Raw genomic sequence first — 25092 nt, 5'->3', positions numbered from 1 at the left:
CCTGACCTGGGCTACAGAGAAGCAGCACTGGACTGTTGCTCAGTGGTCCAAAGTACTTTTTTCGGATGAAAGCAAATTCTGCATGTCATTTGCAAATCAAGGTGCCAGAGTCTGGAGGAAGACTGGGGAGAAGGAAATGCCAAAATGCCAGAAGTCCAGTGTCAAGTACCCACAGTCAGTGATGATCTGGGGTGCCGTGTCAGCTGCTGGTGTTGGTCCACTGTGTTTTATCAAGGGCAGGGTCAATGCAGCTAGCTATCAGGAGATGTTGGAGCACTTCATGCTTCCATCTGCTGAAAAGCTTTATGGAAATGAAGATTTCATTTTTCAGCACGACCTGGCACCTGCTCAGAGTGCCAAAACCACTGGTAAATGGTTTACTGACCATGGTATCACTGTGCTCAATTGGCCTGCCAACTCTCCTGACCTGAACCCCATAGAGAATCTGTGGGATATTGTGAAGAGAACGTTGAGAGACTCAAGACCCAACACTCTGGATGAGCTAAAGGCCGCTATCGAAGCATCCTGGGCCTCCATAAGACCTCAGCAGTGCCACAGGCTGATTGCCTCCATGCCACGCCGCATTGAAGCAGTCATTTCTGCCAAAGGATTCCCGACCAAGTATTGAGTGCATAACTGTACATGATTATTTGAAGGTTGACGGTTTTTGTATTAAAAACACTTTTCTTTTATTGGTCGGATGAAATATGCTAATTTTGTGAGATAGGAATTCTGGGTTTTCATGAGCTGTATGCCACAATCATCCGTATTAAGACAATAAAAGACCTGAAATATTTCAGTTAGTGTGCAATGAATCTAAAATATATGAATGTTAAATTTTCATCATGACATTATGGAAAATAATGAACTTTATCACAATATGCTAATATTTTGAGAAGAACCTGTACTCTAGGGAGCTCACTGCATTCTGGATGCACCCTAGAAGACTACTCCAAGAACCTGCAAACACCAACCAGTTGGACCAATCGGAGTTTTAATGTGGTTTGAAGGGTGTGTTCAGGAGTATGTCAGCATAGTGATCAACCTGTTGCATCTAGACACAGATTATTATTGTTATTCTTACATTTTTCCTCACTGAATGGCCAATAAAAAGCATCACTATCAAATCTGATAGAAACTCCTCCCTTCCAGCTGCTCCTTTATTTATATTTTTCCCCTGGGGGGTGAAGTGTGTATGCAAACAAGCCTGCTTCTATTTGTAAAGAAAAATCTATAAACATATCAGGTGTTGAAACAGACGTGTCAAATTCAATTTCCAGTCAAAAAACTGTAGAGAAAAAGAAGGTTCAGAAACAGCGGATGCGAGGTGATGTATCATGTGAATGTGCACCTGACTCAGAAACTGCAAATACAACTCTGTCCTAAATACCTGCAAGAACAAACAGAAGTTAGGTGTATCTGGGCCAGAACACGATGTGTCCTGTGCTTTCTTGCTAAAAGGGAAAAGAACTAGGCCACAGTGTCCTTTTCCTCTCACCTTAAACGTACACTTAAATGCAGCACTATACATGTCATGTCTCAGCAGCAGCAGTGTTTTGACATTCTTTTAAAAGGGATTTTATTCTGTTATTTTAGAACAAAGCTATGTTCCTTTTCTGCTTTTCTTATGTGTGTGATGCCTGCACTGTACTGGTCCCATCATCCACAAAGCTATAATGATTGTACAAGTAGGTTTTCTTTTAATTAATACATGCATCCAAAACAGATTAACCTATCTATCAGTTCAGGAATTTACCATGAAGCACATTTTAAGTCAATGTGAGGATGTCCATAGTTGGAAGAATGGGTGCATTTTTTTGTCTCTCTGTGTGTTTTTCACTTTTGGCCTGAAAATAAATACTGCTATATCCTGACAGGTCTGGCGTAGCCTCACTATTTTGATATTTCCCATGTAGCCAGTCTGTTACTGCCTCTGCTGCATTCCCTTCCCACCTCACACCATGCTTTAAATAGACCCCTAATGTGTCCCTCTGCGAACAGTCGAAAGGTTAGTACGGCATTTCACCCTGAAGCATGGTCTATTACTTTAGGATGGGTCACGGCTCAGTGGTTTGTAAAACCAGGACCCAAGAAAATACGTCAAGATGTGGACATGTCAGTTGTTTAGGGTGTTGAGGTTCAATTCTTCAGTTAAACGTTTCAGAAACCTTGAGAAAATAGGGCAATTTGCTACTGTTGACCAACCTGATTATATTTCCTTCCAAAAATGAACACACTGGCAAATTCATCCAAAGTTTAGACAAATGCAATACTCTGAGAAAATGACTCTACAGACCATAGTTAACCTGGTGAATGATAAAGTTCGTGACTAGACAGTTGGAAAAACACAGAACAAGCAAGGCTTGTTTGGAAGACTTGATGAGAGAAAGCCTCTTCTCCCTGAAACGAATATGGCAGCATCTACCAAGTAAGCTACAAAACTCCTGGAACAATGTCCTTTGGACAGATGAGACCAACGTAGAGATGGCTGGCCATAATGCATAGTGCCATGTTTGGAGAAAATCTAACACAGCACATCAGCACAACAACCTTATGCAGGCTGCACAGGTTGTTATGCAACCTGTGCAGCTGTCAAGCACAGTCATGGAGGGGTGATGATTTGGGCTTGTTTTGCAGCCACAGAACCTGGGCAGCTTGCAGTCAATGAATTGACCATAAACTCCTCTGTATACCAACGTATTCAAGAGACATAAACAATGCAATCTGACAGCTGTAGTTTGGCCCAAACGGGGTCATCAACAGAATATTGATCCGGAAAACAACAGCAAATTTGTTGAACTTTTGTAGAATTTGTTCTTTCTTAATAGAGAGGCTGAAGAAAGGAAGACTGGCTGATGAAGAAAGGAGCAAGGTGCTGCAATGGCCTGGCTAAAATCCAGACCTCAATCTGATTGAAATGTTGTGGGACCTTAAGAAAGCTGTTCAGAAATGTATGTTTCAAAATCTGTATGAACTGAAGCCATGTTATAGATAAAACTGGGCAAAAATTGCTCTGCAGTGATGAGAGAGACTAAACTAAATCACACAGAATAAGACTACTGAGGGTTATTGCAGCTAATGTTGGTTATATTTATGGTTTCTTTCAACCCCAACACCAAGAATGCTTGCGCTCCAAATACTCAAAGTCTCCTATTACAGTCGACATGGGTCGAACCTCGAGGGACATATTAAGAAAACTGGGCAAAGGAAGAAGTTGTTGCAATCTAGAATCCATCATGATAGTTTTTAACTGAGAGCTTTGGTCTCATGCATTTAGGATTACATGCACTGGGCAGAAGAGTTGATTCAGTTATGGTCAAGGAAGTTTATGATAAAGACTAGGTTACTTATTAATGACGCATTGTTCTGCAATATTTTTACATGAGGATGATGTTTACAGCTCAATAGCTTGTTAAAATTCAAATTAAAGATGCACAGTTCAGTTTGGTTTGTTTCAGTAGCCCTACGTACACAGCATATTTCAAGTCTACTTACCAAGTACTTTCTGGTACCCAGTGAGTAGTCGGTAAGTATCCAGTAAGTTCTCAGAAACCTTTCACCTGGTAAGCACTGAAAAGTACAATCTGCAAAACACCTGAAAATTCAGGTAAATTTCTCAGTTGTGAAGTACGTCACCTCATAATACAGCCTAGTTCCTAAAAGTAACCATTAAAAGTCCCACAAAAGTTCCAGAAAATTTGCCAGTTTTTTCCACAAAGGTCCTGGAAAGTAACCAGTAAGTTCCATACAGGTTCCTGTACCTTCTTAAGTTCTGGAAAGTACCCCGTATTCTATACATGTCTATATCTGCATGTCTATTCCTACCTGTACAAGTGTCTTTAGAGTTCAATCTGCACTTCAGTTAAATCCAAACCTTTTAGCATTTAAGCTCACAATCAGCATTGAAGAATGGGAAATCATTAATATAGACCCATTCAATAAGTTATAAAATCATAAAAAAATTATTTACTTCAATAAATTAATTTACTAAGTAAAACTATGTATATAGATTGATTACACACAGACTGATATTTTCAAGCCTTTACTTCTATTATTTAAGATTATGTTTTGCTTACAGGTAATAAAAACACAACATTTATGATCAGAATATTTAATCAGATCAATAAAAAATATTTTAATACCGAAATGTGGGCTTAATGAAAAGTATGTTTGATACCTGATTAAATGTTATTTGCAAAATTTACTTTTAATCTGACGAATGAGCCTCATCTGAACACATATTGTGATTTATAGAATACGACTGCATACTACAGCCTGACGTGTGCTTATAAAGAGTTCTTCACCACTTCCTCCTATCCTGCTCGTTTTTGCAGCATCTGTCACACCAAGTGCAACAATTCATGTTATGCATCCTTTCTGTGAAGAATTGTGTCCCAATTAACTGCAATTTAGGCCTTATTCATGGCTTAATAAACCACTCCTTATGTTTTATTTAAACATGGTTCTTAGCCAACAAGGAAGGCTCTAAGGGAAAATTGCATGATTGCAAATGCTTTAGGGCTAGTTGTCATGAACTGTGTCCTTGCCTCCCGGGATTTATTTGATCACTGTACCTCTTTATCTCTTTTAAAAAAAAATCTTGTTAGTGGTTTTTAAAATCCGATTTTCTATTAGTTAAACAGTCAAAGCAACAATGATGCTGACCTTGTTTCAGGTTACTATTTTGATGAACTTTTGGGAGTCAAACAGAGCTGTCCATCACATGCAGGAAAAACTCACAGTACAGTACCTCTGACCTAGACAATCTATGTGGGTAATAATATTAGTCTCGGAGAACTTATTCCATCATATTCTAACATGGTGCCTGCACTTATTAACATGCCAAGATGTGATGAATACACAATGTGCCGATTCGGGCCCAGGAGTTGTGAATCACAGTGACTTAATTATGCCAACACTGGGACCTGATGATGTTACAGCACTGTAACACGGCAGAATGATCTTCTTTCACACACACATACACAAAGGAACCCATTGCCATGGTAACGTCAGAAGTTTTCGCATGGTCCAGTTGATGTTTCTTTGTGAAAGTGCCGTGCATGCCAGAGTTCCCATTACAGAATTGTCATCTGAACTCTTCCCGTCTTGCTCCCTCTTCATCTCGACAATCTTTAGATGTACGATTCGGGCCCCTGTGCTGATTTCACTGCGTGGAGAGGTCCAATTTCACATCTCTCAGCGGCATGGCTCTCCGTTTGTGGTGATTGATTGCCATCATTTTGAGCGGCTTCTTTCACATCTCACGGTTTCAGTATGCTGTCCGTGCTTACATGTTTGGGTGTGTCTGAATTTGCTGCCTTACTCACATGTGTTGCATGTTGGATGAGAATACAGTAGAGTCCAGATCGGTTTGAGGATCATCTATGTTTGTTAGAATCCACGTTTATTAGTGGTGCTTGTTTTTTTTGTGCATGCAATAAAAAAAATCACGTTATTGGGAGATCAGTAGTTGCTTTTTGGCTACAACTGTGTTTTACTATACAGAAGATTCTAAATAGTTTTTATTTATTGTTAGATTTAGTCATTTATGGGACATATTGCTGTGTTTCAGAAGAATATTGTGTTTTAGTTCATTTTTTAACAACTGCTTCTGTTTCTCTATTTTACGTAACTTATTTATTGCTCATGCACTGAACAAAAATGTTTTTTGTTTTTTTTCAATTACTTTGTAGTTGTTACAGTAACAAAAAGTTGAGCTCAATATATATTAGTTGTAATGACCTTAACAAATGTGCAGCTTCAGCATTGCAAATGGCTGCTTGGACTGTAATAAAAAGCAGATTCTTATATTTCAATTAGTGGGCCAATTAGATGGACCGTCAACATACAACACACCACAGCATGCAAAAGGACCATTGTCACAAAGAATTACAATCTCCTTTTTGCAGCTGTTTGGTACACTCTGCTTTATTTTTGAACTGAATTTACACAGCAGATTTTCCTTCATACATGCAGACGCAAAGACTCAGGGGATCCTCAGTGTGCCTCACTTAAATTGTTCAATTTAGAATAAAAGCAACAACATGATTTTAAACACAGCTTAGACAATTGATCAGAATATGAAAAAATGGTAGCAACAATATTAGGGACAGCTCACATGAAGAGAGAATTGGTACTTTCTGTGACATGGCTGGTTCTGTTTTTTGCAAAGCCAGCAGCTGTTTTCCCTTCTTCTCCTCCAATAAATGAAGTTTCAGCTTTCAGCAGATGGTATTTTTCCGCTCAATCTGTGCAACGCAATAAGATCTCTCCAAATGCAGAGCTTTATGCTCCAGCTGCAATTTTTATAGATATACATATGAGCAGGCTTTTCCCAAAATGCATGCATAACATCTTATTTAAACCTAGTTAAACATCATCCATGCAGCTGTTTGCTGTAGAGCTAATTCACGAGCAAATCTGCCACTTCTTTGTGTTTTAGAAACAGAGGGACATGCAAACTCACATCCCTCTAAACACATTTAGCACCTGAAAATTATGTTAAAATGAAGAAAATACATTTTCTTTGTTAGTTTATCACAAGTTGTGTGGTTTTGCTTTATTTAGCAATGATATCACTTTAGTGCCAGTATTCCATACTAGTTAAATTAAACCAACTGACAGATAAATAGGGGTATAAAGACAGACTCAAACTAATATTCTGTTTTTACATGAAAGATCTATCTCCAATACATGGATCTATTTCATGGATCCACTGTTTTTGTTGCAGATCCTACACCGTGAAAGCGTCACCATCAGAATGTAGCTTCAAATTGAAGGTTTTCAGTGACCATGCACTCCTATACTCCATAGCCAAAAGTATTTGGTCCAACCACCAAGCCAATGAATTCTGGTGTTTCAATCCCTTCCATGGCTGCAGGTGTATGAAGTTTGGTGTAGAAAAACATGACTGACCTGCACAGAGTCCTGACCTCAACTTTCTTGAATACCTTTGGTATGAATTAGAGCGGAAGCTGCAATTCTGGTTTTCTCATCTAACTATGTTTGGGAGTTCTTGCAGCTTGTTGACACGTATTGTGGCCACAACCTTATTTCCTGGACGATGTCTGAGAATTCCTGGAGTTCTGCACTTGAGTTCTTGTGAAATATAACATTTTCTGGCCAGAAAGAACTTCTTGCGGCTGAAGGTAAAATAGCTAATTTCTCTGTTCCGGAGTATTTATTGGCCTTTTTCAGCCAGTAGCTATTTTCTTGTAGCCATTTCCTAACTTGAATGTTATGTTTGCTTGTCTTTCCCATTTTGGTGAGTGGCTAGTAGAAATGTGCCCCTGTGTCACATTATATTAATTAAAAAGAGAAACACAAGATGATCGATTTTAAAGGTTCTAGAAACTGATCAGTAAATATAAATTATTAGAAAAAAATATTTAGGTATGCAAATAATTGTGGCACCGGTTTCGTAAAGGATCAATTATTTCTTTATGTGGGTCTTTTTTCTCGATTGAATAAACTCACATTAAAGGTTGGGTTTGTTATGTTTTAAGTTAGACATTATGCTGCAGCAATAACATATTTTATATGTATTTATTATGCATGCTAATAATTGTGGAGGGCCCTGTAGATTAAAATAGCCTTTTAAATGAAAAATGTAAGCAGAAGGTTATAGAAATCTGGAAAAATTCAACAAGTACACCGTACACCAGATTATTAAAAAGTGTTTTTAATTAAAAAATGAAGTGGAAGATCAGCAAAAGACATTGAAGGGAGCAGGCCTGAGTGGTGAGGCAGAAAAACACTGTTGCCTCGCAAACATCCGCTAAAACTTTGCCGGTTGAGATGCACGTCCCTGAATTGTGCCCTCCATCAATCATCGTGAAGACACAAGCCGATGGAGTTCAATTTAATTTGATGCGTAACCCTAGCAACAAGGTACGGTGTAGGAGTCACATTCTTCTCCAGTCTGGTGTTGTTTTAATAGATTGTCATCACATTAGTGAGACCCACATGCAGCCAGGAACAAAAGCCCTAATGGCTGCTTTAGGTTTTCAGCAGTATTGCTCTGTGGTGTTGTCCTAAAAGCTGCCCACCAGATAGAGTTGGAGAAAAAAACGGACTCTGAGGGTAATTGATGCGCACGCAGGAAGACTCAAGGTTGTGCGACCACATGATGCACTGCTGGAATTTGGTGTAAAGTTGCACTGGCACATCCTCCGCAACTCCGTATCCTAATCTCCATCTCCGTGGCCAATTATCAACTTAGATCCTCAGCCGAACTGCAACGCCTAAAAGGACCCTTTGCTCTGTACTTCTGATGAATATTCAAGTGATGCTCTGTTTAGAGAGGCCCCATTTAGACTGCATTAGCGCTGGAGCATAGAAAATAATGACGCTCTGTGATGATAGAGATTCAAGTAAACAAATTCATCAAATGTAGCCCTCAGCTCGCTGCACAGGCACTGAGGAGTTTGAAACAGCAGGATTTTTGTTTTCTCGTTTTCCCACCGGTTTTGCAGAAAACGGCTTTTGCATGCAAATCTCTTCCAGAGGCAGCAGTTTGCACTTTCTTTGATAAATGTGGGAGTTTGGTTCACTGATCTGTTTTACTTATGGTAAGGTTTGGAGGACACATAATGCGTGAGGCATCACTTAAAAGGCCAGTTAATTAGAATATAATTGAAAAGAAGTAATTCACTTCAATTGTTAATTTTGACTGAAATGGCTTACACCTAAAAATGCCAATATTTAGTTTCTCAAAAAACTTAAATATTACATAAAACCAACGAAGAAAAAGGATTTTTAGTACAGAAATGTTATGTTATGGCCAACACAATTATGAAGAGGAACCTGTTTCTAACTAAAGCCACGGTTCCATCTTGCCTGAAAACGGCCAGAATCATACAGGTTTAAAAAAACACTAGTGAGAGAGACCTGGCCAGCTAATGGCCCATTGCCCTCACTAACTCCCATTGCAACTAAATGTTTGGACAGATGGATTCTAAAACACTTTAAAGCCAACCTTCCACCATTCTTTGACCCCATCTATTCGTATATCAGGAGAATAGGTTCACTGAGGAGGCCATTGCCATCGCCCTTCACCCAGCCCTGCTGCATCTGGAGGATAGGGAGACAAATGTTCGGATGTTGTTTATTGAGTACAGCTGTGCTTTTTATACCATCATTCCAGACGTACTCATGAAGAAACGTCTCCATCTGGGTTTCTTCTCACACCTCTGATGTTGGATGGAGGACTTCATCAAACAACCGCCCCCGGTCTATTAAGCTTGGTTCAAATCTCTCTTCCTCACTCACCATCAACACTGGCACCCCTCAGGGCTGAGTGCTGAATCCATTGTCTTACTCATTGAATACATATGACTGTACTCTCATCTCCACCTCAAACACCATTATTAAGTTTGCTGATGATACAATAGTTGTTGGCCTCATCATGAGGGGCGATGAGACCAGCTACCGAGATGAGGTCCATAAGCTGGAAAGGTGGCGCTCTGTACCAGTCCACTACTGAATACACATAACAAAACAACTGATTCTGGACGTTCAAAAGACCAGAGCCAACCAACATCACCCTCTCTTCAATAATGGTGACTGTATGGAACTAGTTCACAGTTTTAAGTTTCTGGGTATGTGCGAGGACCACCTCAGGTCCTGAGAAAGGGTGGTTCCTTGGAACCAGACCTGGTAAGGCTCCAGGTGGTTCTGATTGTACCAGTGGAGCAGCCAATTCAACACCTGTCTCATCACTGTCCTGGATCAGACCAATAACAGTGCTGTCATCTGCAAACTTCAGGAGCTTCACAGACAGATCCAGTGAGGTGAGGTCATTTGTGTACAGAGAGAAGAGGAGTGGGTAGAGAACACACCCCTGGGGGGCGCCAGTGCTGATGGTTCTTGTGCGGGAGAAGATGTTCCCCAGCCTCACCTGCTGCTGCCGGTCAGTCAGGAAGCTGGTGATCCACTGACAGGTGGAGGCCTGGACTTTGAGCTGGGTGAGCTTGTGGTGGAGGATGTCTGGGTTGATGGTGTTGAAGGCCAAGCGAAAGTCCACACACAGCATCCCTGCCTGGGTGGTCGAGGTGGTGCAGGATAAAGTGTGGTACCAAATTGCAGCTTTCTTTGAGCTTTCCTGGTCTTATGACGCTGAAAAAGCCTATCTGAGATCTCAAATACAGGCAGGGTGTGGTTCGTGCGTGAGGAGCTTTCGTGTCAGAGAGAGAGATGTGAATGACTTGGTGCAAGGTGTGAATGACTGCTTTTCAATCCTGCAGTTGAAGCTGTTACGGTTGTCTGCCAGATGGGAATTCTGCTCAGGGTGGGAGGGCAGGTTCTTGTATATCATGATATAATTAGGATAAATCATTGAATGGCCATCCAGCAAGCGAGGACCCTCAGGTTTTTGAAATCCTTGTCTTAAGTATTTTTTGAGAAGTATAGTAAGTTGTTAAAGTGCATTTGATGTAAAGGTCAACTGGGCCTCAAAGTCTACAAACTGTAGCTCATTTCATGAAGCACTTCACACCGATACCTGGACTGCTTTTGCCCATTTCTGGGCTAGAGTACAAAAGACAATGTTTTAAAGTACAAAAAATTAACCAATGAAATACATTTAAAATGTGTTTTATTATTCTTCCCGAGTGTGATAATTTGAAGGTGCTAAATACCAATTAGAGACTGTGAACAATATTAAATGGAATAAAATAGCACGTGTATGTTTTGGCCACTGCCAGCTACAGCCTCTAAAGCTTCTTAGCCAAGAACAGCAGCCTGTTAACAAGGTTGTGGCCGCATGCAGGATTATCAGTCTGCTATAATGTCCTACTGAGCGGAAAACTAGAGATGCACCAATCAGGGATTTTATGGCCGATATTCAGGCTATGATTCTTGTAAAGCTGCATCCTGCCAATATAGACTTTAGCCAATTTCTCGTTTGGTTAACTAAATAACTACATTCAGATATTTTTCTTCTTTGGATTTTATTTTAGATTTGAACCAACTGATTATTGTAAAATGAAACAGAAATATTTCACAAAAACTGTCTAAAGTTAAAAAGTTGGCTTTCCCTGTGTCAGTCTACCAAATCCTACTGGTTATGGGACAGAGGTCTCTGTATGAACAGTAACACCTTCCTCTCTGAATAGTGTTGTCAGCTCAACCTTGTGACGATGATGCATTCAATGACTGGGAAAATGATCGACTTTAGTTTTGAACTCAGGCATGTCTGATGTACATTTTATGTGTAGTGCTTTATATTGCCACAATTCAGCTCCACTTTATGCCTCCTGTGGTTCTACGACACTGACTTAATTTATGACAGCTCACCTTTGTGCGTGGCATTACCAGCACAGTTGGTGATTTATGAACACATAGGCAGTCTTAGCAGATGTTTGAGATGATGATACACATTTTGGGAAAGAAGCTTATGATAAAACACTGGATGATTATATTCCTCATCAAATGAAGTTATGCTGCTTTATTTGCAAATCCTTTTAAGAGGCTATTTTTATAATAATATCCAGAATCATCATGAATGTGTTAACAGAAAGAAATTATGTTTGGTAACTTTCGGCATCATAGAGGCACACACCAGAAGAGACACTTAAAACACATTTTTTTATGTATAAAATAAAAACACACCATTAAACGTCTGCACTATAAAACAATTGTATACACTTTGTCGGAATGTGCAGATGTGCAGAATAAATATGTACATAAAGTAATAGATATAATTGAGCAGCAATGATGTGCAACATGAGGTAGGATGTATGAAAAGTGCCAGTACCAGTTTTTGTGTCATGATTAGTGTGTTTGGTTTTTTTGCATATAATAAATATACTCAATATTTGAGTATGGACACTCTTAACCCCTAAAATATATTGTTGCAGTAGTACAATTTCACACAAAACTTATTCTTCGGAAAATCTGCAAAAAGAGTATTTTTCTTGGCCACTCTTTAGAAGGAAAGACAGAAAAACATGTCATTTAGGTAAGGCAGATGATCGCTGACCTTCAGAAGTCCAAGAAAATGGAACTCTATGCGTTACATTAACGTTCAGCATGGACTCCTGCTTTACTTACACTGCCATACTTGCACAATGATCACCTGCACTGTTGTATTGCTCTTGCATCTTATACTGCTCTATACTTACTCTCACTCACTTAAAACTGTGCACATATATTTATATTATATTGTAGATATGTTTATACTGTTTAATTTGTACTGTATTGCACCGACTATGCCAAAACAAATTCCTTGTATGTCCAAAAACGTACTTGGCAATAAAGCTTTTCTGATTCTGATTCTGATTCTGATTCTGATTCTGAATATACTGGGACTTTAACTAGACCACAGCGCTTCGGTCACATACAATCAAGATTGAGTTTTTCTGCTACCAACACTTTTTTATGGTCTGGTGTACGGGTGCATGATTTCAGGAAAACAAGTAATTGCAATACTATTGCTGAAACTTGCCATAACAATATTGCTTACAATTAACTCACATTTTGTGTTTTCTTTCCCAGCGCACGTTGAGCTTCAGTGTCTTAGCCACTAAAAAGACACATCATGCGTGGCCACTAAGTACAGTTATAGTCCATCCAACAGGCCACATACACTGCCTAGCCAAAAAGAAAGTCGCCACCTGGATTTAACTAAGCAAGCCTCCCATTGGATAATGACTGCCTGGGCGATTATGTTTCAGCTACCAACAAGTTATTTAACCCCAACTGGTGCAAAGAGTTGCTTCTCATTTCTTAAACAACCATGTCGAAAGACACATCCTGAGGTTGTAGAAAAGATTTTGGTCTGATTCAGAAGGGTCAAATCATTGGGATGCATCAAGTAGAGAAAACATCTAAGGAGATTGCAGAAAGTACCAAAATTAGGTTAAGAACTGTCCAACGCATTATTAAAAACAGGAAGGATAGTGGGGACCCATCGTCTTTGAGGAAGAAATGTGGCCGAAAAAAAATCTTGAATGATCGTGATCGGCGATCATTTAAACGTTTGGTGAAATCAAATAGAAGAAAAACAACAGTAGATCTCCAGGCTATGTTTAATAGTTAAAGTAAGAGCATTTCCACACCCACAATGCAAAGAGAGCTCAACGATTGGGACTGAACATTTTCGTAGCCTTAAGAAAACCACTAATCAGTGAGGTTAACCGGAAAAAAAGGCTTCAATTTACTAGGGAGCATAAAGATTGGACTCTAGAGCAATGGATGACGGTCATATTGTCTGAGTCCAGATTTACCCTGTTCCAGAGTGATGGGCGCATCAGGGTAAGAAGAGAGGCAGCTGAAGTGATGCACCCATCGTGCCTTGTGCCTACTGTACAAGCCTGTGGGGGCAGTTCTATGATCTAGGGTTGCTGCAGGTGGTCAGGTCTGGGTTCAGCAACAGCATGTGTTCAAAGAATGAGGTCAGCTGACTACCTGAATATACTGAATGACCAGGTTATTCCATCAATGGATTTTTTCTTCCCTGAAGGCACGGACATATTCCAAGATGACAATGCCAGGATTCATCAGACTTGAATTGTGAAAGAGTGGTTCAAGGAGCATGAGACGTTATTCTCACACATGGATTGGTCACCACAGAGTCCAGATCTTAACCCCATTGAGAATCTTTGGGATGTGCTGGAGAAGGCTTTGTACAGCGGTCAGACTCTACCATCATCAATGCAAGATCTTGGTGAAAAATGAATGCAACACTGGGTGGAAATAAATCTTGTGACATTGCAGAATTATTATTGAAACAATGCCACTGCAAATGTGTGCCGTAACCAAAGCTAAAGGCGGTACAGTGAAATATTAGAGTGGGTGACCATTTTTGTTCCTGGTGGCGACTTTATTTTTGGCCAGGCAGTGTATATTACCAGCATGCAGAACAAGAGTAAATGGCAATTTAAATATGCTATCCTGCCAGATTTTGCATCCTAGCAGTCCCTTGCAATATTACAATATTGCAACATTGCGCACACTGATATCATGATGACAATTGTGATTCGATATATTGCGCGACTCTATTCTGGTGTGAAACAAAGGAGGAGTATATGGAAAAGCGCCTCAAGCCCACTGTTAAGTACAGTGGAGGATCTGTGATGCCTGTTTTTCTTCCAAATAGTCAGAGACGTTTGTTAGACATGGTATTATAAATTATTGTAAATACCCTGGAATTTAACATAAAAATCAGGTTGACTCTACCAGAAAACTGAAAACAGGTAATCATTGGGTCTTTAAGCTGCATGATGATCCAAAACATTTGACCAAATCAACACAGAAATGGTTCACCCGATACAACAGCAACCTTCTTCCAAGGCCATCTCCGTCTCCAGACCATAATCCTATAGAAAATTAGTGGGGTGAGATGAAGAAAAGAGTGCATGTGAAAAGCATAATGAGTTTTCTGATAGTGACAAGAGAAATCTCCGACCAAGATACATTTCTCCTGTGGAGCAAAGTCTCACTTTAATCTTATTTCTTTTCTAAATAAACATCAGGGACGAGGTAAAGATGAAGACGGCCTGTAAGAAAATGTCAGTATGAAATTAGGATGAATTTTACAGTAGGTTTCTCTGGTGCTGACTCCTTAGCTTGACTACTACAGACCATGAAATGTGGCTTACTAGCAGCCTAAAATATCCAGTAATCATGTGGGAGGAGAAACTATTGCAAAGCAAACTCTTTCTTTAATGCAGGTCCTATAATGATTCTGGTTGCACAGTCAGGTTTCACAAGCACTCACTCGTAGCCTTCTGCCGTTGTCTCTATGGCTGTTAAAGTGTAGAGAGCACTCAAGCTATATAGATATGGTCCTCATCCTTTAAAACAATACCTTCTGCATGTGCTGGAAAGCGTCCAAGCGTGCAACATACTTCTTATGTTCAGCATTTATGCAAATGGTAACCTGTCAGCAAAATCAGGGAACGGTACGGATTACAAGACAGAGTATTTTCAGAAGATTAAACAGGAAATGATTGATTCTCAGTGTGTTTTTCTGATCTCGTGCATTGATTCTGTCCAAGACGGTGCACAGTCATGCTGTCTCTCAGATGTGCTTTGTAATAACATTTTTAGCATTTACTTTTCTCATTTTTTCAAAGGGCAAAGCCTTGCTTTCATATTCACTCTCCTGTCTCCCTTTAATTTGATATTCAGATTACAGCCACTGAGAGAGAGCCCTGTTTGACAGAACCTTGGCAGAAGTCTCAGGCTGTTTCTGGGGGGAAGACTGGCGAAAACACTGAAACTCAGTCATGTGGACTGTAGCTCGAGCATTAAATGAATGATGCATTCTGACAGACTGAGATAATCAGGAGAGATGAAAGAAACGGCAGCAGATGAAGGTGCAAATTCTTTTATCCACCTTATTCCTGGTGATGTTCCTCAATGATTAAATTTAGGGGAAACTTCCTGAAAGAGAACAGTATACAGTAAACTTGTTTTGGTAGCTAATAACTTTTAAGTAATAGGTTTTTTAATATAGTTAGTTTTTTTAATTTAAACTAACTCTATTATCAAACAAAAAATACTTGACTAAATACAAAATGCTGTTTTTAAACGATGATTTCTTTTATCAAAGAAGAAAGACATCCAAACCAGCCTGGCCCTGTATGAAAAGTAGTTACCCCCTATACCTAATAACTGTTGTGCAGCAACAACCAACATCAACCAACTAGGCCACTCCAAAACCTGCATTTTATTTTTGTTCTTTAGCCATTCAGATGAGTACCTGCTAGAATGCTTTAGATGATTGTCCTGCTGCATAACTCCAGCGTGCATGGTTATAAGCTCAAGAACCGAGGTCCGGAGATTCTCCTTCAGACTATTCTGGTAAAAAGCAGAATTTATGGATAAATGAGTAACTGCAGGTTTACAGTTTACTTTCAGTAACCATTCCAAACAATGGACTTTGGACTTTTTACTCCCTGAAAACTCAAATTCTTAGAAGGTTCTTGCAGCCACCTGTAGTACTTGCATCTTTCACCAGGGGGCATAAGACAAGTAGAGGGTACCGTAGGTTTTTGAGTAAAGTTAAAAAGTAAAAGTCTCAGAAATACACGTGAAAAATAATGCATTTGACTTTATATGCTTAAACAGTCAAATAGAAAATGTACTCGCTCTGAGCTGGTTCCAATGTGCCCTATGATTGATTTGAGGTTGATTTGGTTTTGCCCGACCTTCTTCAATAAAACACCACCAACCTTCTTACTTTGTAAGTCCTGATGCGTCTCGGAGCTTTTTAAGTGGATAATAACTTTCCAGCAGAGCTAGAGTTGATGAAGCAGATAAATATCGTAATAAGAGGCCATCTCTTTAGGTCATCATTTCCCAATCTTTGAAAGGAGAAGGTGCAGCTGTGCAGCCAACCCTAACCCTGATGTTCCCACATATTTTAATTTGTTTTTGCTCTGCAGCAGTTTTGGTTTACATGTACCAGTGCTAGTCAGGAAGTCACCCACATAATTCATGCAAAACATCATGGGTTATACTGATAAGGTGGTCTCACTTTAACTAATCTAATGCAGTTGCATTTAATTGTGAAGCCTCAGAAGTTGGTCTTGTAGTTACCCTCTAAATAGTAGTTTCACTCTTAATGTGTCTTTTTTCACTCTTTGGGACAGAGTTTTAGTCTCTATCCTCCTAACTCAACTCTGAGACATGAAGTGAATCTTCATGTTGAACCTTGGCTCCATCGTATTAAGTGGTATTGCATCAATCAATATGTCAAGCCCTATTGACATCATAGGTATTAGGTAGCCTCCCCATTAGATAAGTGCTTTGCATCCTGCACGCCTCCCCCAGCAACGCTCTGCAAGGCTCTACTCGATGCATTCAGTTGAGGTGACAGCCCCACAGTATAATTGGCCCGGTTTATCGATCATGGTGGGGATTCTCTTCAGATTATCTTGTTGGAGGGAATCCAGGGTGAATCTGAAGGCAGAGCAGTTGAGACTGATTTGTTGTGGATGGTGCTGTGATTTAAAGAGAAATGCATTTCCTAATTTTCCTCATTCTTGATGGTTTTATATTATACCCAATGATATTTCTAGACATGACTACTTACTGAATATTGAGGCTGTGGATTTTCACAGCTGATCTTGGATAAAAAGAACATTGTTTGTAATTCTTGTCAACCAAAAAGCCAAAGGCTACTCATCTCTGCTTAATATTCAAGGTTAGCGTGTTAATCCCAAAGGATATCTTAACAACAAATAGTGAAGTTTTTCCATCCTTTGAGCAAGATTCAAGCTGAACTGAACTGAAGCTGATTGTAAAACCATAGTGAGTACTGGTGGATACTGCCTGAGCCCACTGAGGCTTTAGCCTTATTGCAGCCTCAAAATTTCACAATCTTCACAGTATTGATTTTGTTTAAACTGCCTTGTAAAATTAAATCATTTTAAACATTTTTTCTCCTTCCCCATTGTGCCTCTTTGCCAGAAGCCAGAATAGCTGAAGCATTGAAAGAGCACAGTTAGGCCTAAAGTATTCATACTTCTGGCAGATTTAGGTTTAAACTTAAAGAAAAATAACTTTAAGAATTTAAGAAACACTAAACCTGTCTTTAATCATGAGAGATTTTGTCTATAGCAGCCATAACCCAATAAGAGCTTTTGGAAATGGAAATGTATTTCATAAAGCAAACTTTTTGTGCTGTTACTCTCAGATTTAGAACTAATAAGACATTTGACTGTCTGCTGGTTGTGTTTCCTAACTGTTTCACAACCACAACTCTATTCCAGCAACATGATGAGTAATTCCGTTTTGGAGGGGAAATAAATTAAGGTAGATACCTTAAACCCTGAATAGTTCTCAATTTATTTGAAGTTTTCCCTGCATGAAGATTTTATGGAAATGTCACAAGACGTGTCATGGTTTAGTCTGACCCCTCGGTGCTTTGCACTATAAAATCTTGTAAACTGACTGGCATCAGCACAGTCTTTACCTCAAATAATGGCAAAAACCATTTTGCTCTACGTTGTGGGCTGGCTCTCCAAACAGAAGAGACTTGCAGGAGAGTTGAAGTTGTTACTGCTGATTGATGGCCTCTCCTCCTCCTCTCTCACTACGCTCTTTGTGCCGGGAGCAGCCACTGTGATGATTATTAATAAGAAATGTCTCATGAAAATTGCATTATCTCAGGATTGATAATTAATATCAAAATATGACTACAGAGTTTGTATGAATTTCTTCCTGTTATAGATTTTTTCTGTGTGTAAGCACATTCTTCCTTTGTGTGGTATCATTTGTTTTACACAGACATATTGATCTTATTGCATTGTGCATTGTCTGTGTTTTTGAATGTGTCTTCCTTGTGCTTTACCTCCTCTAACCCCGTTTCCTCTTATTCTCTGTATAAAAATGTGTATTTTAGAAGCTATAATTATTATAGCCAAGATTTTGATTAAAACATCATGCATTCTCCAGTGCAGTGTCTTTAAGAATGACAAAGTTATGGCATTGTAAGAAATAATCAGACATTTCTGATAAAATGGGCCGGATGGCGAAACACTGGTTCAGGACACTCAATTCATACTAATGTTGACGTTAAAATATCTGAGTTGTGCTGATTTTTTTAGAATATTACCTTGCTTTGGAATTAAAATGAAAACTGATCAGCTTCTTTAGAAAATACCTTCATTTTTTATATTTTACTAGTAATTAGATGCTGATTTGATGTATTTTGATGGAATCGGCTTAAAGTTGCTTATAAATATACAGTGTGGTGGACGGTTGGATGGAGAGAAACGCATACAGCCATGGGGTGTAAAACTAAAGGAGCGCCACCTATATGTTTTATTTAGGAAATGTTGTTGTGAAACAAACAACATTAAACAAGCCACAAGCAGCAGACTTAGTACCTGACCTGACTAATTAACAAGTTCAACCTCAGTTTCTTGTGTTACTGTGTAAAGAGCAGAATGGCAGAAAGGTGTAATATACAGCTACTAAAGCTCAGATTCATTCTGTATTTTTATCTAACATCTTTCAAAATGACAAGAAAAAAAAGGTTATGTGATTTTATCATGGCTATAACATTCAATATGGGATATTATTTTTCAGCAGTAGGAATAATAAGTTTTCTGTTTTAAATGAAAACATCAACATGCTGTAAATTTTGTTGTAATGTTTTTGTTTATGTGCTGTGATGCTGTAGTGTTGTATTTTTACTCGGTGTTGTACCATTAGAATGTGATGCCTGCCTACGCCCAGTATTCATTTTCAAGCGGCAGTTGAAATATTTCCGTTAGTTGAGTGATCTAAAGGAGGGGTGAAAACACCAAATTCCCAGCTATTCCAGTTAGGCTTATTGCACACCACTGTCAGTCTCACACTCACCGTACACCTTGAACCGGGCTTTCTGCTAATAACAACTTCCCCACAGGAGATGAACACCCATCAAGGAGGCCGTCTGTGTCTACTCAGCACCGAGTCCTGGTGTGTCAGCAGGTTGTAGCACCTACAAAGAAAAAAAGGCTGTTGTTCTCCCATTACACGGTGATAAAATAAAGAAGCTGACTTTCACTCTAGGCTTCGGTTGCATTTGCCTGTGGTCTTTAGTGCAGTGTCCAGAGAAACCTGAGAGTGCTTGATGGTGCCAGCATGCCGCATTGTAGAGATACTGGTTTCCTTCAAGGCCTTCCTCATCACTATTTAGTTGTTTTTTCTTTTCCTAGAGCACCACTTCACTGTGACACGTTGCAGCTTACAAATACATTCAGTGGTGCTTCAATGACTCTTGTAATTTTCACATCAGTGTCTCAGACAAAGGTTCCTGGGCCTTTCTTAGTCAGCGTGGATGTTCCTGCGTGGGAGTCGGTCTCTTGGTTCTGTAAAGGAAATGGTCACTCTTTGTCAGTACTTAATAGAAAACACAGACTTTATTGAAATATCTCATAGGTAAAGCAGTCTGTCAAAAGCTTTATTGATTTGTTTAACATTTAAGAGGCTATGAACCTATTTATGTGCTGTGGTACAAACACGTCTCCTCCTTCGCCGCTCAGTAGAGGCGGTTTACTATATCCTGCAACTCAACCCATTGAAGTGAAGTTGTTCATTCAATAGTTCAATAGATTTCTGGTGATGCAAACATTTTTTGGCTTTTATTTCAAAATGTCATGTTCAGCATCGCATCTGCAGTGTGTCTTGGTGTCATGTGAGAGGCTGACGTCTTTATAGTGGTCACCCTCTCAGGTATAGTTTTGTTAAACTCATAATAGGGTTGTTTTTTCTGTGACAAAGGAGCCTCAACATCAAGAAAAACTCAATTGGGCTTTTTTAGTTATCTCAAAGCAGATAGTTTTAAAACACTCACCTTTCTCCCCACCATGGATGGATGGATGATTGATAATTAAAGCAAAAGATGGATGGATTATGGATCCATCCATAATCCATCTAACCATAATCTATCAGTTGGATAATTGATGGACAGATGAATGGATGCACAGATGGATGATTGATTTAAGGATGGATGGATGGATTAATTCATGGATTACTGATATAGGGTGAATGGATGATTGATTGATGATCCAACCAAAAGATGGATGGATAGATTATTAATAATGTAATGGATTGATAATCAGATGGATGGATGGATGGATGAATGAAGATTGACAGATGGATGGATTGATGATTTAAAGATGGATGGATGGATGATTGTTTGAAAACAGATGAATAGATGGTAAGAAATCACTTGACTGGAAAGGATTTAGACTTTTTCTTCTCCTCGTTATTAGTTTATATTTTCAGGATGTTGAAGGACAAAAAGACCAGAGAAGAGTTCAGGCATATATTGCCTCCAACTAAACTGGCAAAAGGTTGATTAAAGTGGGTGTAAATATTAAATTGGTTTTCTTTCAAAGTCAGTCCTGTTAAATGACACTCTGAGAATCTTCTGTGAAACTAGGGTCTTTATCCTGTTCAGTAAAGCTGTTCTTTTATCACAGGCCCAGTATGAGTCAGAGGAAAATGAATCTTAAGAAAGAAAACTGCTGAGTCTGTGAATCTAGCGAGCTGTATTTACATTTTCTCACACTTCTCTTAATCCCTTTCTAATACCACACAAAATGCTATGTTCATGGTAGTGTCTCACTGTGTCAGAATGAGGCGAAAATCAGAGCCATGCCTTATGGAAGGATTAGCTGTGCACAGAAGTCTGATATAGGAGAATCCACACTGGATTATCCTGATTTCCAGACGACACAGAAACCTTGCCTCTGTCTTCTGGAAGCTGCAACTCGGAGCTCTACCTGTAGGCAATATGTCTACTAAGAAAAACCCAGCATGCTTTTTGTCCTTTTCCTCTTGATTGCTTTTTGTGTTGGGGCTGAAAAAGGGGGTGGTTCGAGTTTAAAATCCCGATGAAATTTCATCTTGGAGCTGCTGGAGTTAGCATCCGCCCTGCTGTGGCCACATCTGCTTGAACCACGGCTACACTTGCAGACTCGCACCCTTGTATCAGTGGCAAATCTCATCAGCAGCATGGAATAACAGGAGGAGGGCGGCTAGTGGAAGTCGTCATCATCTGTGCAGCATGACTGATTCCTTTGACTTTCATCAGCGCTGGCGATTAAGAACAAACTAGACTAGAAGCTTTCCATGCCTCGGGAAATGCTCACACATTTAAAAAAAAATGTTCAGTAGCACTAAGATCAGAGGTTATGGATGGCTTCTCATAAACAATGACTTTGTTGCCTTTAAACGACCTTAATAACTAGTCTGGCGGTATGCTTAAGGTCGGCGTTCATTTTGAAGACCCATTTGTGGCCAAACTTTAACTTCCCGGCTGTTGTCTTGAGATGCTGCTTCAAATTTTTTATATAATCTTCTATCCTCATGATGTGCACAAGTCCCTCCTGCAGCATAAACACAAAAATAAAACCACATCATAATTCTGCCTCCTCCATACTTCACAGTCGGGTTTCTGTTTTCAGTCCCTCTTTTTCCTTTTTTCTTTCTTTTTTTCCCAAATTCATAATGTCAAAGCTTTGAAATATTCTTAGCCTTTTATTTTCCAAAACAATGTATTTCTCTTCCTCAGATTTCAAATAATTTTACTATCATGCTAAAGCTCATTTAATCTGGATTTGAGAACCAGTTGCTCAACCTATTGGCTGACTGCAGTATTTCACTGTATAGTAACATCTCACTCCAAAAGGTTGCTGAATAATTCTCCTTGGATTCAGAATAAAAGTTCGCATTTAGTATTAAATTGTTTTACCGGGGGTCAGAAACTATTTTACTGCAAAGAGCCATTTTTGCCCTCACTTCTAGTAAATACATTTTACTAGAGTTATAAAACCCTTAGAACAAAAAAAGATCAAGCTTAATATATGATTACTTGGTACAATGCATGTGTTTTATGGTTCAATTAAATAACCAGAGATGTTTTCTACAATAAGCAGATCCTCCAACAGCATCAAGCTGGTAAAATGCTGAACTGCTGCTCGTTCTATAAAATGTTTTATTCATCTACTTTTAGTTTAACATCAAAATCGCAATCATATATATATATATATATATATATATATATATATATAAAAAGAATGCCAAGAGTGTGCGTAGCAGTAATCAAAGCAAAAAGTGGCTACTTTAAAGAACCTAGAATATAAGACATATTTTCAGTTGTTTCACACTTTTTTGTTCATATATAATTCCACGTGTTAATTCATAGTTTTGATGCATTCAGTGTGAAGCTACAATACTCTTTGAATTATATATATATATATATATATATATATATATATTGTGGCACAAATGGCCTTTATTTTTGTAAAGAGAGAGAGTGGAAGACGTGCAGCAAAGGTCAACAGGCTGAGAATCCAACCTGTTGCGGCTGCATCGAGGACTGTAGCCACCGTACAAGGGTCACAGACTTTACCCCTGCGCCACCACCGTGCCCTGCTTTTATTCATATTTATATTAAGATACCCTACTCAGTTCAACATAATCTTTGACCAAAATTATTGAGAGCTGCAGACTGCAGACCCCTGGTCTAGACCAAGGTGCAGAGCCACAGTGTGGCATTTTGGGTTACCAAGTCTCTGGTACAGTGGTGTCCCAACGTTTTACCACATGGGCCAAAGATGACAAACTTAGACAACAGTGTCCTTTATAAGACTAAGACCTGTCTGTAATGGTCTGGGAGAAAATAACTGGCAAAATGTTGATTGTCCTAAGTATGTGGGTTGTAGACTCTAGTCATTGATTGGTCGCTAAAGATTGGCATCTAATCATCAAATGTGATGTCAATGCATTGAAATTAAGTGCTTGTACAGGTAACCTGTCAAAAATCAAATCAGAGCCGCATGCCACAGCCGATTTCTTGTCATTTTTCCAAGTGTTTCCTGACTTCCTGACTCTGCTTCTGTTTCTCTGTTTATTTACAGTAAACTTTGACCACTTCCAGATTTTGCGGGCTATTGGAAAAGGGAGTTTCGGAAAGGTAATATTTTTCCAGTTTTTATGTGTGTGTTGTGCTTTCTCTGTCACCTACCTTGTTCATTATGTCTGCATCAGAAGTGGCTGGTGGACTTTTCACATTAAATTATAATGTGGTGCCAAAATAATTGTCATTTTTCTGTTGAAATGACATTAATCAAGGTGTTTCTTTCTGTAAACTCAATTTCAATACAGTTAAATTTACCATTCCGTCTCACGCCGGCCAGCCCAGGTTCTGGGAGTTCTGACCCAACGTCTCTGTTTAATTACAGAGCAGCACTTCAGTGTGGCTGCATTTGTCTTCTTCTGTGGAGTAGAATTTAGCTGGAGGGAAAAACTTGGCATTTCTCTGTGTGAGTGTGTTTGTGTACACTGCTCACTGTGAAACCAAATCCCAGCAGTGTGCCACAGGTGTTCGTGTCGTCATTAGTGGATAATATGGATTAAAAATGACATTTTTGATTAACTTTAATTTCTAGTTGAATAATTTGTGTGTGTGTGTGTGTGTGTGTGTGTGTGTGTGTGTGTGTGTGTGTGTGTGTGTGTGTGTGTGTGTGTGCCTGTCGCAGGCTTCAGTACTGACTTGTAGACTTAATGTGTTTTCATCATCAGACAATTGGGCTCTGGAGATCTGAATCGTTTATCCTAATTTTAAATCCCGAACATCACAGTTAATATTTGTTCATTATTCATTTGTGTGTTTTTGTAGCTTCTTCTGCTTTGCTCATTCTTTACTGAAAACATATCCCTCGGAAATGATGAAGTCATTAACATGCGAATTTATGTAAATTTATACTCATTGCTTTATTCCCTGCTAGCTGTTGTCACCTCTTTCATTATGCTGAAGAGGATCTTCAGCAAACTAGGATTTAGAAACAAGTGCACGAGTTTCTATACAAGCCCGGTCCATGTCGGTTAAGATGGACATTTTTAAATGAAATCCGATAACATGTTCATAGAAACAGATTTTTTTTAAAAAGCAACCAAAACTTTTTCTGTTTTTTTTACCTGACTTTTTTAGGTGTGAAAGGTAGCCATCTTCCCAGGATTGTTTTGAATGGTCCATGCATCAAATCATACCCACCAGGGGGATGTTTCGCAAGTATTTTTCCATACTCTGCTGTAAGAAAAAGTAGTTATAAGACCCCAATAAATACTATCTACCAGCAAGAGGTCGCCCGTAGTTATTTTGGTGTGGTCAGGGGTCATAATCGTTTAGGCTTCATAGGAGTTGTCTATTCCAAAAGTTAGCAATGTTGTTTAACAATGTTTACTGCTAAAATAGAACTTACACAGAAGGTAGTTTTGGAGTGGCCTAGTCAAAGTAAGGGGGAAATTACTTGGCTTCTAAAGCTTATTTCTCATAATAAGTAAAATAATTTGAAAACTGTCTTTTGTATTTTACTCAGGTTTTGTTTGGGATTATTTATTATGTTATTTTTTGACATTTAGAAACATTTAAATGTAACAAAACAAAAAGAAATATGTAGAGAAGTAAAAAGGTGCACAAGGGCAATCAAGGAAAAAAAAAGATTGCACCTGAGAGATTTTTAGTCATAGTTGAGTGCAAATTATTTGCACTCTGGTGCCCTGTTACATGCATGCAAGGAATCTAATTAACTGTAGCTGAATGCTTTTGTGATCTGCAGGAGGATAGTAGTAAAAATATGCTGT

At 39.0% G+C, this 25092-nt stretch overlaps 1 protein-coding gene across 1 annotated transcript in view; it reads left to right on the top strand.

Moving 5' to 3' along the window:
• Nucleotides 1-25092, top strand: part of LOC124859272 (serine/threonine-protein kinase 32C-like) — a 122113-nt gene that overhangs the window by 13434 nt on the left and 83587 nt on the right. Inside the window, exon 2 of the mRNA XM_047351975.1 lies at nt 23367-23422. Within this exon, the coding sequence (XP_047207931.1) occupies nt 23367-23422 (56 nt within the window). The remainder of the gene's footprint in view (nt 1-23366; nt 23423-25092) is intronic.

Source organism: Girardinichthys multiradiatus, chromosome 22 (genome assembly GCF_021462225.1).
Source record: "Girardinichthys multiradiatus isolate DD_20200921_A chromosome 22, DD_fGirMul_XY1, whole genome shotgun sequence".
Lineage (NCBI taxonomy): Eukaryota > Metazoa > Chordata > Actinopteri > Cyprinodontiformes > Goodeidae > Girardinichthys > Girardinichthys multiradiatus.
The sequence above is the reverse complement of the archived record's forward strand: the minus strand, read 5'-3'. Positions and strand labels throughout refer to the sequence as shown.